The 15230-nt window shown below is 49.3% G+C and overlaps 2 protein-coding genes across 11 annotated transcripts in view; both read right to left on the bottom strand.

Annotated features, from left to right (window-relative positions):
* Nucleotides 1-15230, bottom strand: part of LOC144113189 (uncharacterized) — a 52252-nt gene that overhangs the window by 5455 nt on the left and 31567 nt on the right. For 3 of the 10 annotated variants that reach the window (XM_077646141.1, XM_077646139.1, XM_077646137.1), the window contains 7 exons: nt 12015-12282; nt 10785-11043; nt 9547-9814; nt 7006-7263; nt 4467-4724; nt 3233-3500; nt 2003-2261 (listed from right to left, as the gene is read on the bottom strand). In XM_077646141.1, coding sequence (XP_077502267.1) covers nt 3367-3500; nt 4467-4724; nt 7006-7255 — 642 coding nt within the window. In that variant the 5' untranslated portion in view covers nt 7256-7263; nt 9547-9814; nt 10785-11043; nt 12015-12282 and the 3' untranslated portion in view covers nt 2003-2261; nt 3233-3366. Of the gene's footprint in view, nt 1-884; nt 1033-2002; nt 2262-3232; nt 3501-4466; nt 4725-7005; nt 7264-8232; nt 8388-9546; nt 9815-10784; nt 11044-12014; nt 12283-13247; nt 13387-15230 lie in introns of those variants that run through there. The other 7 variants (XM_077646145.1, XM_077646143.1, XM_077646147.1 and 4 more) reach the window with 7 other exon arrangements.
* Nucleotides 1-15230, bottom strand: part of LOC144113185 (protein regulator of cytokinesis 1-like) — a 290994-nt gene that overhangs the window by 244981 nt on the left and 30783 nt on the right. The window lies entirely within an intron of this gene.

Below are 15230 nucleotides of genomic sequence, written 5' to 3'. Positions count from 1 at the left end.
TCAACATCAAGATACTTAATGCAGTTGTGGGGTAAAACACTAGAACACTAGGTGCTTGTAAATCGAGGCGCGTCAAAAACAAAACCACGGGGCACGCAAAGCTCATAGATGAGAAGCACCATAACAAATTAGAACTCTCCTGGCTGCCTGTGATGCCACCAAGCATTGGTTTTCCTTGATTCCAACATTCAGGTTGTCTTTTGTCTGTCTTCCTAGTGTGATAAAAGTGCACATTCAGTTTTAAAACATAACTTACTTCAATACTGAACCACGCAACCATCCTTTGTCAGCCTCAGAGATTAGTGAATTTATGGTGCAAGAAAAATTCCTCCAAAGTGGCGTCTCTTGTCCTATGACGTAATCACGCTTGTAATTGCGAGATTGGCCTGTGGCGGCGATACCGGTATTTTGGTTCTTGCTATTTTCTACCTCACAAGAGCTTTGTTTTCAGTAAGAGCAGCGTTTTTGTGATCAGGAGCTGCTATTCTATCCATACAAGCCAACTTCAATTTCTCCTTAGAATCCCTTTAAATGGCGCGGCAGTCAAAATTATGGCATTCAAATTTTACCGACATGAAAGACCTAAAGTTAAGGTCCAAAAAAGGAACACAAGACTGTCGTGAGAACCACTGACCAGTGAGTAAGCAGAAAGCCACACATAATACCAGTGGGAGGCGCAGCAAATCAGCTAGCGCCACCTTCGCAGCAGCAACCAAAACTCAATCCTAAATAAACCCGATTTACTTTTTGGTTTCATTTCGGCTGGTCAATGTCGTCAGTTTCTCGGACAGCGCCCAAGCATGCCGGAAACGATAGATCCTTACTTGCGGACATCTGCAGACCAATGCACGCAAGGGCTAGGTGGCTATGAACAAGTCAATTGCTATTGCACGGGCACTTCCGATGAGTCCATTCAACTGTGGCTGACTGGAGACACCAAGTCTTTCCCAGCCTTCCAGTAACGTCTGCGATAGCAGGTCATGAGGCCGCGAAAATTTTCCACGACTCCCAGTTCGTGCATCATGTTGCGGTCTGCAGTGGGTAAGAGAACAAAAATGATGGTCCGTTTGCGTTTTTCGGCGAGATGCAAATTAGTTAGGGGCGCTAGAAGTTCGGTTTTCACTTCCGCACCGACGTTTAGATTCAGAGTTCACGGATGGCAGTTGCTGAGTTAGCGATAATGGGATAATGCCCATATATGCAATGCAGCGAGCGATGAAAAGAAAAATGATAGGTGTAACGTTATAAGAGACGGGAAGCGGGCAGAGTGTGTGAGGCAACAAACGCGGGTTATTCACATCTTCATTGAAATGAAGAGGAAGAAAGGGCCTTGTGCAGGGCATGTAATGCAAAGTAACAATAACTGCTGGTCCTTAACGGTAACGGAATGGATTCCAAGAGAAGGCAACTGCAGCAGGGGGCGGTAGCAAGTTGAAGAAAGCGGGGATACGTTGGCCGCAGCTGTTAAGCGACAGGTTAATTCGAGAGACATGGGAGAGGCCTTTACCCTTGCAGTGGGCGTAGTGAGGCTGATGATAATGATGCAGTGTGTGCATAATCCAGTGTAGCTGCTGTTCCTGTATGCGCCCCGTGCCGAGTCGCTTTGCGCACCAGCCAAGAAAGTCCGCGTTCAACACAGGCAGCAGCGCATTTAAAATTATGGCATTCAAATTTTGCCGACAGGGAGGTTCTGAAGCAAAAGTACCAAAAAAAACAAGTGTCGTGAAAGCCTGGGACCAGTGCGTAAACAGAAAGCCACACATAACATAGGCGGGAGGCGCAGCAAATTAGCTAGCCCCACCTTCACAGCAGCAACCAAAACTCAATCCTAAATAAATCTGATTTTCTTTTTGGTTCTCATTTCATTGCTCCAGGAGTTTCTCATTGAGTTCCCAAGCATGCCAGAAATGATAGATGCTTACTGCGGACAACTGGAGACTAATGCAAGCAAGGGCTCTGAGTCTATGAACAAGTTATCTATTCCAAAGGCAGGGGCACTTACGATGAGCTTCCAAGTGCGGCTGGCCGGAACCACGAAGCCTTTCCCAACCTGCCGGGAACGCCTGCAATCGCAGCTCATGGTGGCGGACGAGATCGCCTGCCGACCGGAACCAGTTGACACAGTTCACGACGCAGTAGCTTTTGTGCCCAGTCACCAATGCATGAGCATCCACCAGGAACTCTGGGCGGGTGGATGGCGGGGAAAAGTCGAAGGCGGCGAGGTGTGTCCAGGCCACCCAGTTCGTGCATCATGTTGTGGTCTGCAGTGGGTAAGAGAACAAAAATGATGGTCCGTTTGCGTTTTTCGGCGAGATGCAAATTAGTTAGGGGCGCTAGAAGTTCGGTTTTCACTTCCGCTCCGACGTTTATATTCAGAGTTCATGGATGGCAGTTGCTGAGTAAGCGATAATGGGATAATGCCCATATATGCAGTGCAGCGAGCGATGGAAAGAAAAATGATAGGTGTAACGTTATAAAAGACTTGAAGCTGGCAGAGTGTGTGACGGGAACAAATGCAGGTTATTCACATCTTCATCGAAATGAAGAGGTAGAAATGGGCCTTGTGCAGGGCATGCAATGCACAGGGAAGATAACCGCTGGTCCTTAATGGTAACAGAATGGATTCCAAGAGAAGGCAACCACAGCAGTGGGCGGTAGCAAGTTGAAGAAGAATGTGGGGATATGGTGGCCACAGCTGTTAAGGGACAGGTTAATTCAAGAGACATGGGAGGCCTTTACCCTTGCAGTGGGCGTAGTGAGGCTGATGATGATGATGAAGTGTGTGCATAATCCCGTGTAGCTGCTGTTCCTGTATGCGCCCCGTGCCGAGTCGGTTTGCGTGCCAGGCAAGAAAGTCCGCGTTAAACACAGGCAGCAGTGCATTTAAAATTATGGCATTCAAATTTTGCCGACAGGGAGGTTCTGAAGCTAAAGTACCAAAAAAACAAGAATGTCGTGAAAGCCTGTGACCAGTGCGTAAACAGAAAGCCACACATAACTTAGGCGGGAGGCACAGCAAATTAGCAAGCCCCACCTTCAAGCAGCAACCAAAACTCAATCCCAAATAAATCTGATTTTCTTTTTGGTTCTCATTTCATTGCTCCACGAGTTTCTCGTTGAGTGCACAAGCATGCCAAAAATGGTAGATGCTTACTGCGGACAACTGGAGACTAATGCAAGCAAGGGCTCTGGGTCTACGAACAATATCTATTCCAAAGGCAGGGGCACTTACGATGAGCTTCCAAGTGCGGCTAGCTGGAGACACGAAGCCTTTCCCAACCTTCCGGGAACGTCTGCAATCGCAGCTCGTGGTGGAGGACGAGATCGCCTGCCGACCGGAACCAGTTGACACAGTTCACGACGTAATTAGTTGCTTTTGTCCCCAGTCACCATTGCTTGAGCATCGGCAACGAACTCAGGGCGCCAGAGGTGGACGGAGGGCAAAGGTCGAAGGCGTGGAGATGTGTCGAGGCAGCCCAGTTTGTGCATCATGTTGCGGCCTGCAGTGGGTAAGAGAACAGAAATGATGGTCCGTTTGCGTTTCTCGGTGAGATGCAAATTAGCTAGGGGCACTAGAAGTTCGATTTTCACTACCACTCCGACGTTTACATTAAGAGTTCTCGGATAGCAGTTGCTGAGTTAGCGATAATGGGATAATGCCCATATACGCAATGCAGTGAGCGATGAAAAGAAAAAAGATAGGTGTAACGTTATAAGAGACGGGAAGCAGGCAGAGTGTGTGAGGGAACAAACGCAGGTTATTAACATCTTCATCGAAATGAAGAGGAAGAAAGGGCCTTGTGCAGGGCACGTAATGCAAAGGAAACATAACCGTATGTCCTTAACGGTAACGGGATAGATTCCAAGAGAAGGCAACCGCAGTAGGGGGCGGTAGCAAGATGAAGAATGCGGGGATACGGTGGCCGCAGCTGTTAAGGGACAGGTTAATTCGAGAGACATGGGAGAGGCCTTTACCCTTGCAGCGGGCGTAGTGAGGCTGATGATAATGATGCAGTGTGTGCATAATCCCGTGTAGCTGCTGTTCCTGTACGCGCCCCGTGCCGAGTTGCTTTGCGCGCCAGCCAAGAAAGTCCGCGTTCAACGCAGGCAGCAGCGCATTTAAAATTATGGCATTAAAATTTTGCCAACGGGAGGTTCTAAAGCTAAAGTATCAAAAAAACAAGTCGTGAAAGCCTGTGACCAGTGCGTAAACAGAAAGCCACACATAACATGGGCGGGAGGCACAGCAAATTATACAGCCCCACCTTCACAGCAGCAACCAAAACTCAATCCTAAACAAATCTGACTTTCCTTTCGGTTCTCATTTCATTGCTCCATGAGTTTCTCGCAGAGTGCACAAGCATGCCAGAAATGATAGATGCTTACTACGAACAACTGGAGACCAATGCAAGCAAGGCCTCTGGGTCTATGAACAAGTTATCTATTCCAAAGGCAGGGGCACTTACGATGAGCTTCCAAGTGCGGCTGGCCGGAACCACGAAGCCTTTCCCAACCTGCCGGGAACGCCTGCAATCGCAGCTCATGGTGGCGGACGAGATCGCCTGCCAACCGGAACCAGTTGACACAGTTCACGACGGAGTAGCTTTTGTGCCCAGTCACCAATGCATGAGCATCCACCAGGAACTCTGGGCGGTGGATGGCGGGGAAAAGTCGAAGGCGGCGAGGTGTGTCCAGGCCACCCAGTTCGTGCATCATGTTGCGGTCTGCAGTGGGTAAGAGAACAAAAATGATGGTCGGTTTGCGTTTTTCGGCGAGATGCAAATTAGTTAGGGGCGCTAGAAGTTCGGTTTTCACTTCCGCACCGACGTTTAGATTCAGAGTTCACGGATGGCAGTTGCTGAGTTAGCGATAATGGGATAATGCCCATATATGCAATGCAGCGAGCGATGAAAAGAAAAATGATAGGTGTAACGTTATAAAAGACTTGAAGCTGGCAGAGTGTGTGACGGGAACAAACGCAGGTTATTCACATCTTCATCGAAATGAAGAGGAAGAAAGGGCCTTGTGCAGGGCATGTAATGCAAAGTAACAATAACTGCTGGTCCTTAACGGTAACGGAATGGATTCCAAGAGAAGGCAACTGCAGCAGGGGGCGGTAGCAAGTTGAAGAATGCGGGGATACGTTGGCCGCAGCTGTTAAGCGACAGGTTAATTCGAGAGACATGGGAGAGGCCTTTACCCTTGCAGTGGGCGTAGTGAGGCTGATGATAATGATGCAGTGTGTGCATAATCCCGTGTAGCTGCTGTTCCTGTATGCGCCCCGTGCCGAGTCGCTTTGCACACCAGCCAAGAAAGTCCACGTTCAACACAGGCAGCAGCGCATTTAAAATTATGGCATTCAAATTTTGCCGACAGGGAGGTTCTGAAGCAAAAGTACCAAAAAAAACGAGTGTCGTGAAAGCCTGGGACCAGTGCGTAAACAGAAAGCCACACATAACTTAGGCGGGAGGCACAGCAAATTAGCTAGCCCCACCTTCACAGCAGCAACCAAAACTCAATCCTAAATATATCTGATTTTCTTTTTGGTTCTCATTTCATTGCTCCAGGAGTTTCTCATTGAGTTCCCAAGCATGCCAGAAATGATAGATGCTTACTGCGGACAACTGGAGACTAATGCAAGCAAGGGCTCTGGGTCTATGAACAATATCTATTCCAAAGGCAGGGGCACTTACAATGAGCTTCCAAGTGCGGCTAGCTGGAGACACGAAGCCTTTCCCAACCTTCCGGGAACGTCTGCAATCGCAGCTCGTGGTGGAGGACGAGATCGCCTGCCGACCGGAACCAGTTGACACAGTTCACGACGTAATTAGTAGCTTTTGTACCCAGTCACCATTGCTTGAGCATCGGCAAGGAACTCTGGGCGGCAGAGGTGGACGACGGGCAAAAGTCGAAGACACCGAGGTGCCCAGTCACCAATGCATGAGCATCCACCAGGAACTCTGGGCGGTGGATGGCGGGGAAAAGTCGAAGGTGGCGAGGTGTGTCCAGGCCACCCAGTTCGTGCATCATGTTGCGGTCTGCAGTGGGTAAGAGAACAAAAATGATGGTCCGTTTGCGTTTTTCGGCGAGATGCAAATTAGTAAGGGGCGCTAGAAGTTCGGTTTTCACTTCCGCACCGACATTTAGATTCAGAGTTCACGGATGGCAGTTGCTGAGTTACCGATAATGGGATAATGCCCATATATGCAATGCAGCGAGCGATGAAAAGAAAAATGATAGGTGTAACGTTATAAAAGACTTGAAGCTGGCAGAGTGTGTGACGGGAACAAATGCAGGTTATTCACATCTTCATCGAAATGAAGAGGAAGAAAGGGCCTTGTGCAGGGCATGTAATGCAAAGTAACAATAACTGCTGGTCCTTAACGGTAACGGAATGGATTCCAAGAGAAGGCAACTGCAGCAGGGGGCGGTAGCAAGTTGAAGAATGCGGGGATACGTTGGCCGCAGCTGTTAAGCGACAGGTTAATTCGAGAGACATGGGAGAGGCCTTTACCCTTGCAGCGGGCGTAGTGAGGCTGATGATAATGATGCAGTGTGTGCATAATCCCGTGTAGCTGCTGTTCCTGTACGCGCCCCGTGCCGAGTCGGTTTGCGCGCCAGCCAAGAAAGTCCGCGTTCAACGCAGGCAGCAGCGCATTTAAAATTATGGCATTAAAATTTTGCCAACGGGAGGTTCTAAAGCTAAAGTATCAAAAAAACAAGTCGTGAAAGCCTGTGACCAGTGCGTAAACAGAAAGCCACACATAACATGGGCGGGAGGCACAGCAAATTATACAGCCCCACCTTCACAGCAGCAACCAAAACTCAATCCTAAACAAATCTGACTTTCCTTTCGGTTCTCATTTCATTGCTCCATGAGTTTCTCGCAGAGTGCACAAGCATGCCAGAAATGATAGATGCTTACTACGAACAACTGGAGACCAATGCAAGCAAGGCCTCTGGGTCTATGAACAAGTTATCTATTCCAAAGGCAGGGGCACTTACGATGAGCTTCCAAGTGCGGCTGGCCGGAACCACGAAGCCTTTCCCAACCTGCCGGGAACGCCTGCAATCGCAGCTCATGGTGGCGGACGAGATCGCCTGCCAACCGGAACCAGTTGACACAGTTCACGACGGAGTAGCTTTTGTGCCCAGTCACCAATGCATGAGCATCCACCAGGAACTCTGGGCGGTGGATGGCGGGGAAAAGTCGAAGGCGGCGAGGTGTGTCCAGGCCACCCAGTTCGTGCATCATGTTGCGGTCTGCAGTGGGTAAGAGAACAAAAATGATGGTCGGTTTGCGTTTTTCGGCGAGATGCAAATTAGTTAGGGGCGCTAGAAGTTCGGTTTTCACTTCCGCACCGACGTTTAGATTCAGAGTTCACGGATGGCAGTTGCTGAGTTAGCGATAATGGGATAATGCCCATATATGCAATGCAGCGAGCGATGAAAAGAAAAATGATAGGTGTAACGTTATAAAAGACTTGAAGCTGGCAGAGTGTGTGACGGGAACAAACGCAGGTTATTCACATCTTCATCGAAATGAAGAGGAAGAAAGGGCCTTGTGCAGGGCATGTAATGCAAAGTAACAATAACTGCTGGTCCTTAACGGTAACGGAATGGATTCCAAGAGAAGGCAACTGCAGCAGGGGGCGGTAGCAAGTTGAAGAATGCGGGGATACGTTGGCCGCAGCTGTTAAGCGACAGGTTAATTCGAGAGACATGGGAGAGGCCTTTACCCTTGCAGTGGGCGTAGTGAGGCTGATGATAATGATGCAGTGTGTGCATAATCCCGTGTAGCTGCTGTTCCTGTATGCGCCCCGTGCCGAGTCGCTTTGCGCACCAGCCAAGAAAGTCCACGTTCAACACAGGCAGCAGCGCATTTAAAATTATGGCATTCAAATTTTGCCGACAGGGAGGTTCTGAAGCAAAAGTACCAAAAAAAACGAGTGTCGTGAAAGCCTGGGACCAGTGCGTAAACAGAAAGCCACACATAACTTAGGCGGGAGGCACAGCAAATTAGCTAGCCCCACCTTCACAGCAGCAACCAAAACTCAATCCTAAATATATCTGATTTTCTTTTTGGTTCTCATTTCATTGCTCCAGGAGTTTCTCATTGAGTTCCCAAGCATGCCAGAAATGATAGATGCTTACTGCGGACAACTGGAGACTAATGCAAGCAAGGGCTCTGGGTCTATGAACAATATCTATTCCAAAGGCAGGGGCACTTACAATGAGCTTCCAAGTGCGGCTAGCTGGAGACACGAAGCCTTTCCCAACCTTCCGGGAACGTCTGCAATCGCAGCTCGTGGTGGAGGACGAGATCGCCTGCCGACCGGAACCAGTTGACACAGTTCACGACGTAATTAGTAGCTTTTGTACCCAGTCACCATTGCTTGAGCATCGGCAAGGAACTCTGGGCGGCAGAGGTGGACGACGGGCAAAAGTCGAAGACACCGAGGTGCCCAGTCACCAATGCATGAGCATCCACCAGGAACTCTGGGCGGTGGATGGCGGGGAAAAGTCGAAGGTGGCGAGGTGTGTCCAGGCCACCCAGTTCGTGCATCATGTTGCGGTCTGCAGTGGGTAAGAGAACAAAAATGATGGTCCGTTTGCGTTTTTCGGCGAGATGCAAATTAGTAAGGGGCGCTAGAAGTTCGGTTTTCACTTCCGCACCGACATTTAGATTCAGAGTTCACGGATGGCAGTTGCTGAGTTACCGATAATGGGATAATGCCCATATATGCAATGCAGCGAGCGATGAAAAGAAAAATGATAGGTGTAACGTTATAAAAGACTTGAAGCTGGCAGAGTGTGTGACGGGAACAAATGCAGGTTATTCACATCTTCATCGAAATGAAGAGGAAGAAAGGGCCTTGTGCAGGGCATGTAATGCAAAGTAACAATAACTGCTGGTCCTTAACGGTAACGGAATGGATTCCAAGAGAAGGCAACTGCAGCAGGGGGCGGTAGCAAGTTGAAGAATGCGGGGATACGTTGGCCGCAGCTGTTAAGCGACAGGTTAATTCGAGAGACATGGGAGAGGCCTTTACCCTTGCAGTGGGCGTAGTGAGGCTGATGATAATGATGCAGTGTGTGCATAATCCCGTGTAGCTGCTGTTCCTGTATGCGCCCCGTGCCGAGTCGGTTTGCGTGCCAGGCAAGAAAGTCCGCGCTAAACACAGGCAGCAGCGCATTTAAAATTATGGCATTCAAATTTTGCCGACAGGGAGGTTCTGAAGCTAAAGTACCAAAAAAACAAGAATGTCGTGAAAGCCTGTGACCAGTGCGTAAACAGAAAGCCACACATAACTTAGGCGGGAGGCACAGCAAATTAGCAAGCCCCACCTTCAAGCAGCAACCAAAACTCAATCCCAAATAAATCTGATTTTCTTTTTGGTTCTCATTTCATCGCTCCACGAGTTTCTCGTTGAGTGCACAAGCATGCCAAAAATGGTAGATGCTTACTGCGGACAACTGGAGACTAATGCAAGCAAGGGCTCTGGGTCTATGAACAATATCTATTCCAAAGGCAGGGGCACTTACGATGAGCTTCCAAGTGCGGCTAGCTGGAGACACGAAGCCTTTCCCAACCTTCCGGGAACGTCTGCAATCGCAGCTCGTGGTGGAGGACGAGATCGCCTGCCGACCGGAACCAGTTGACACAGTTCACGACGTAATTAGTTGCTTTTGTCCCCAGTCACCATTGCTTGAGCATCGGCAACGAACTCAGGGCGGCAGAGGTGGACGGAGGGCAAAGGTCGAAGGCGTGGAGATGTGTCGAGGCCACTCAGTTCGTGCATCATATTGCAGTCTGCAGTGGGTAAGAGAACAAAAATTATGGTCTATTTGCGTTTTTCGGCGAGATGCAAATTAGCTAGGGGCGCTAGAAGTTCGGTTTTCACTTCCGCTCCAAAGTTTAGATTCAGAGTTCACGGATGGCAGTTGCTGAGTTAGCGATAATGGGATAATGCCCATATATGCAATGCAGCGAGCGATGAAAAGAAAAATGATAGGTGTAACGTTACAAGAGACGGGAAGCGGGCAGAGTGTGTGAGGGAACAAACGCAGGTTATTAACATCTTCATCGAAATGAAGAGGAAGAAAGGGCCTTGTGCAGGGCACGTAATGCAAAGGAAACATAACCGTATGTCCTTAACGGTAACGGGATAGATTCCAAGAGAAGGCGACAGCAGCAGGGGGCGGTAGCAAGTTGAAGAAGAATGCGGGGATACGGTGGCCGCAGCTGTTAAGGGACAGGTTAATTCGAGAGACATGGGAGAGGCCTTTACCCTTGCAGTGGGCGTAGTGAGGCTGATGATAATGATGCAGTGTGTGCATAATCCCGTGTAGCTGCTGTTCCTGTACGCGCCCCGTGCCGAGTCGCTTTGCGCGCCAGCCAAGAAAGTCCGCGTTCAACGCAGGCAGCAGCGCATTTAAAATTATGGCATTAAAATTTTGCCAACGGGAGGTTCTAAAGCTAAAGTATCAAAAAAACAAGTCGTGAAAGCCTGTGACCAGTGCGTAAACAGAAAGCCACACATAACATGGGCGGGAGGCACAGCAAATTATACAGCCCCACCTTCACAGCAGCAACCAAAACTCAATCCTAAACAAATCTGATTTTCCTTTCGGTTCTCATTTCATTGCTCCATGAGTTTCTCGCAGAGTGCACAAGCATGCCAGAAATGACAGATGCTTACGACGAACAACTGGAGACCAATGCAAGCAAGGCCTCTGAGTCTATGAACAAGTTATCTATTCCAAAGGCAGGGGGCACTTACGATAAGCTTCCAAGTGCGGCTGGCCGGAACCACGAAGCCTTTCCCAACCTGCCGGGAACGCCTGCAATCGCAGCTCATGGTGGCGGACGAGATCGCCTGCCGACCGGAACCAGTTGACACAGTTCACGACGCAGTAGCTTTTGTGCCCAGTCACCAATGCATGAGCATCCACCAGGAACTCTGGGCGGGTGGATGGCGGGGAAAAGTCGAAGGCGGCGAGGTGTGTCCAGGCCACCCAGTTCGTGCATCATGTTGTGGTCTGCAGTGGGTAAGAGAACAAAAATGATGGTCCGTTTGCGTTTTTCGGCGAGATGCAAATTAGTTAGGGGCGCTAGAAGTTTGGTTTTCACTTCCGCTCCGACGTTTATATTCAGAGTTCATGGATGGCAGTTGCTGAGTAAGCGATAATGGGATAATGCCCATATATGCAGTGCAGCGAGCGATGAAAAGAAAAATGATAGGTGTAACGTTATAAAAGACTTGAAGCTGGCAGAGTGTGTGACGGGAACAAATGCAGGTTATTCACATCTTCATCGAAATGAAGAGGTAGAAATGGGCCTTGTACAGGGCATGCAATGCACAGGGAAGATAACCGCTGGTCCTTAATGGTAACAGAATGGATTCCAAGAGAAGGCAACCACAGCAGTGGGCGGTAGCAAGTTGAAGAAGAATGTGGGGATATGGTGGCCACAGCTGTTAAGGGACAGGTTAATTCAAGAGACATGGGAGGCCTTTACCCTTGCAGTGGGCGTAGTGAGGCTGATGATGATGATGAAGTGTGTGCATAATCCCGTGTAGCTGCTGTTCCTGTATGCGCCCCGTGCCGAGTCGGTTTGCATGCCAGGCAAGAAAGTCCACGTTAAACACAGGCAGCAGCGCATTTAATATTATGGCATTCAAATTTTGCCGACAGGGAGGTTCTGAAGCTAAAGTACCAAAAAAACAAGAATGTCGTGAAAGCCTGTGACCAGTGCGTAAACAGAAAGCCACACATAACTTAGGCGGGAGGCACAGCAAATTAGCAAGCCCCACCTTCAAGCAGCAACCAAAACTCAATCCCAAATAAATCTGATTTTCTTTTTGGTTCTCATTTCATCGCTCCACGAGTTTCTCGTTGAGTGCACAAGCATGCCAAAAATGGTAGATGCTTACTGCGGACAACTGGAGACTAATGCAAGCAAGGGCTCTGGGTCTATGAACAATATCTATTCCAAAGGCAGGGGCACTTACGATGAGCTTCCAAGTGCGGCTAGCTGGAGACACGAAGCCTTTCCCAACCTTCCGGGAACGTCTGCAATCGCAGCTCGTGGTGGAGGACGAGATCGCCTGCCGACCGGAACCAGTTGATACAGTTCATGACGTAATTAGTTGCTTTTGTCCCCAGTCACCATTGCTTGAGCATCGGCAACGAACTCAGGGCGGCAGAGGTGGACGGAGGGCAAAGGTCGAAGGCGTGGAGATGTGTCGAGGCCGCCCAGTTTGTGCATCATGTTGCGGCCTGCAGTGGGTAAGACAACAGAAATGATGGTCCGTTTGCGTTTCTCGGTGAGATGCAAATTAGCTAGGGGCACTAGAAGTTCGATTTTCACTCCCGCTCCGACGTTTACATTAAGAGTTCTCGGATAGCAGTTGCTGAGTTAGCGATAATGGGATAATGCCCATATATGCAATGCAGTGAGCGATGAAAAGAAAAAAGATAGGTGTAACGTTATAAGAGACGGGAAGCGGGCAGAGTGTGTGAGGGAACAAACGCAGGTTATTAACATCTTCATCGAAATGAAGAGGAAGAAAGGGCCTTGTGCAGGGCACGTAATGCAAAGGAAACATAACCGTATGTCCTTAACGGTAACGGGATAGATTCCAAGAGAAGGCAACCGCAGTAGGGGGCGGTAGCAAGTTGAAGAATGCGGGATACGGTGGCCGCAGCTGTTAAGGGACAGGTTAATTCGAGAGACATGGGAGAGGCCTTTACCCTTGCAGTGGGCGTAGTGAGGCTGATGATAATGATGCAGTGTGTGCATAATCCCGTGTAGCTGCTGTTCCTGTACGCGCCCCGTGCCGAGTTGCTTTGCGCACCAGCCAAGAAAGTCCGCGTTCAACGCAGGCAGCAGCGCATTTAAAATTATGGCATTAAAATTTTGCCAACGGGAGGTTCTAAAGCTTAAGTATCAAAAAAACAAGTCGTGAAAGCCTGTGACCAGTGCGTAAACAGAAAGCCACACATAACATGGGCGGGAGGCACAGCAAATTATACAGCCCCACCTTCACAGCAGCAACCAAAACTCAATCCTAAACAAATCTGACTTTCCTTTCGGTTCTCATTTCATTGCTCCATGAGTTTCTCGCAGAGTGCACAAGCATGCCAGAAATGATAGATGCTTACTACGAACAACTGGAGACCAATGCAAGCAAGGCCTCTGGGTCTATGAACAAGTTATCTATTCAAAAGGCAGGGGCACTTACGATGAGCTTCCAAGTGCGGCTGGCCGGAACCACGAAGCCTTTCCCAACCTGCCGGGAACGCCTGCAATCGCAGCTCATGGTGGCGGACGAGATCGCCTGCCAACCGGAACCAGTTGACACAGTTCACGACGGAGTAGCTTTTGTGCCCAGTCACCAATGCATGAGCATCCACCAGGAACTCTGGGCGGTGGATGGCGGGGAAAAGTCGAAGGCGGCGAGGTGTGTCCAGGCCACCCAGTTCGTGCATCATGTTGCGGTCTGCAGTGGGTAAGAGAACAAAAATGATGGTCCGTTTGCGTTTTTCGGCGAGATGCAAATTAGTTAGGGGCGCTAGAAGTTCGGTTTTCACTTCCGCTCCAAAGTTTAGATTCAGAGTTCACGGATGGCAGTTGCTGAGTTAGCGATAATGGGATAATGCCCATATATGCAATGCAGCGAGCGATGAAAAGAAAAATGATAGGTGTAACGTTACAAGAGACGGGAAGCGGGCAGAGTGTGTGAGGGAACAAACGCAGGTTATTCACATCTTCATCGAAATGAAGAGGAAGAAAGGGCCTTGTGCAGGGCACGTAATGCAAAGGAAACATAACCGTATGTCCTTAACGGTAACGGGATAGATTCCAAGAGAAGGCGACCGCAGCAGGGGGCGGTAGCAAGTTGAAGAAGAATGCGGGGATACGGTGGCCGCAGCTGTTAAGGGACAGGTTAATTCGAGAGACATGGGAGAGGCCTTTACCCTTGCAGTGGGCGTAGTGAGGCTGATGATAATGATGCAGTGTGTGCATAATCCCGTGTAGCTGCTGTTCCTGTACGCGCCCCGTGCCGAGTCGCTTTGCGCGCCAGCCAAGAAAGTCCGCGTTCAACGCAGGCAGCAGCGCATTTAAAATTATGGCATTAAAATTTTGCCAACAGGAGGTTCTAAAGCTAAAGTATCAAAAAAACAAGTCGTGAAAGCCTGTTACCAGTGCGTAAACAGAAAGCCACACATAAGATGGGCGGGAGGCACAGCAAATTATACAGCCCCACCTTCACAGCAGCAACCAAAACTCAATCCTAAACAAATCTGATTTTCCTTTCGGTTCTCATTTCATTGCTCCATGAGTTTTTTCGCAGAGTGCACAAGCATGCCAGAAATGACAGATGCTTACGACGAACAACTGGAGACCAATGCAAGCAAGGCCTCTGAGTCTATGAACAAGTTATCTATTCCAAAGGCAGGGGCACTTACGATGAGCTTCCAAGTGCGGCTGGCCGGAACCACGAAGCCTTTCCCAACCTGCCGGGAACGCCTGCAATCGCAGCTCATGGTGGCGGACGAGATCGCCTGCCGACCGGAACCAGTTGACACAGTTCACGACGCAGTAGCTTTTGTGCCCAGTCACCAATGCATGAGCATCCACCAGGAACTCTGGGCGGGTGGATGGCGGGGAAAAGTCGAAGGCAGCGAGGTGTGTCCAGGCCACCCAGTTCGTGCATCATGTTGTGGTCTGCAGTGAGTAAGAGAACAAAAATGATGGTCCGTTTGCGTTTTTCGGCGAGATGCAAATTAGTTAGGGGCGCTAGAAGTTCGGTTTTCACTTCCGCTCCGACGTTTATATTCAGAGTTCATGGATGGCAGTTGCTGAGTTAGCGATAATGGGATAATGCCCATATATGCAGTGCAGCGAGCGATGAAAAGAAAAATGATAGATGTAACGTTATAAAAGACGGGAAGCTGGCAGAGTGTGTGACGGGAACAAACGCAGGTTATTCACATCTTCATCGAAATGAAGAGGAAGAAATGGGCCTTGTGCAGGGCATGTAATGCAAATGAAAGATAACTGCTGGTCCTTAACCGTAACGGAATGGATTCCAAGAGAAGGCAACTGCAGTAGGGGGCGGTAGCAAGTTGAAGAATGCGGGGATACGTTGGCCGCAGCTGTTAAAGGACAAGTTAATTCGAGAGACATGGGAGGCGTTTACCATTGCAGTGGGCGTAGTGAG

Source organism: Amblyomma americanum, chromosome 1, assembly GCF_052857255.1.
Source record: "Amblyomma americanum isolate KBUSLIRL-KWMA chromosome 1, ASM5285725v1, whole genome shotgun sequence".
Taxonomy (NCBI): Eukaryota; Metazoa; Arthropoda; class Arachnida; order Ixodida; family Ixodidae; genus Amblyomma; species Amblyomma americanum.
Note: the sequence above shows the minus strand (reverse complement) of the source record. Positions and strands in the feature narration are given on the sequence as shown.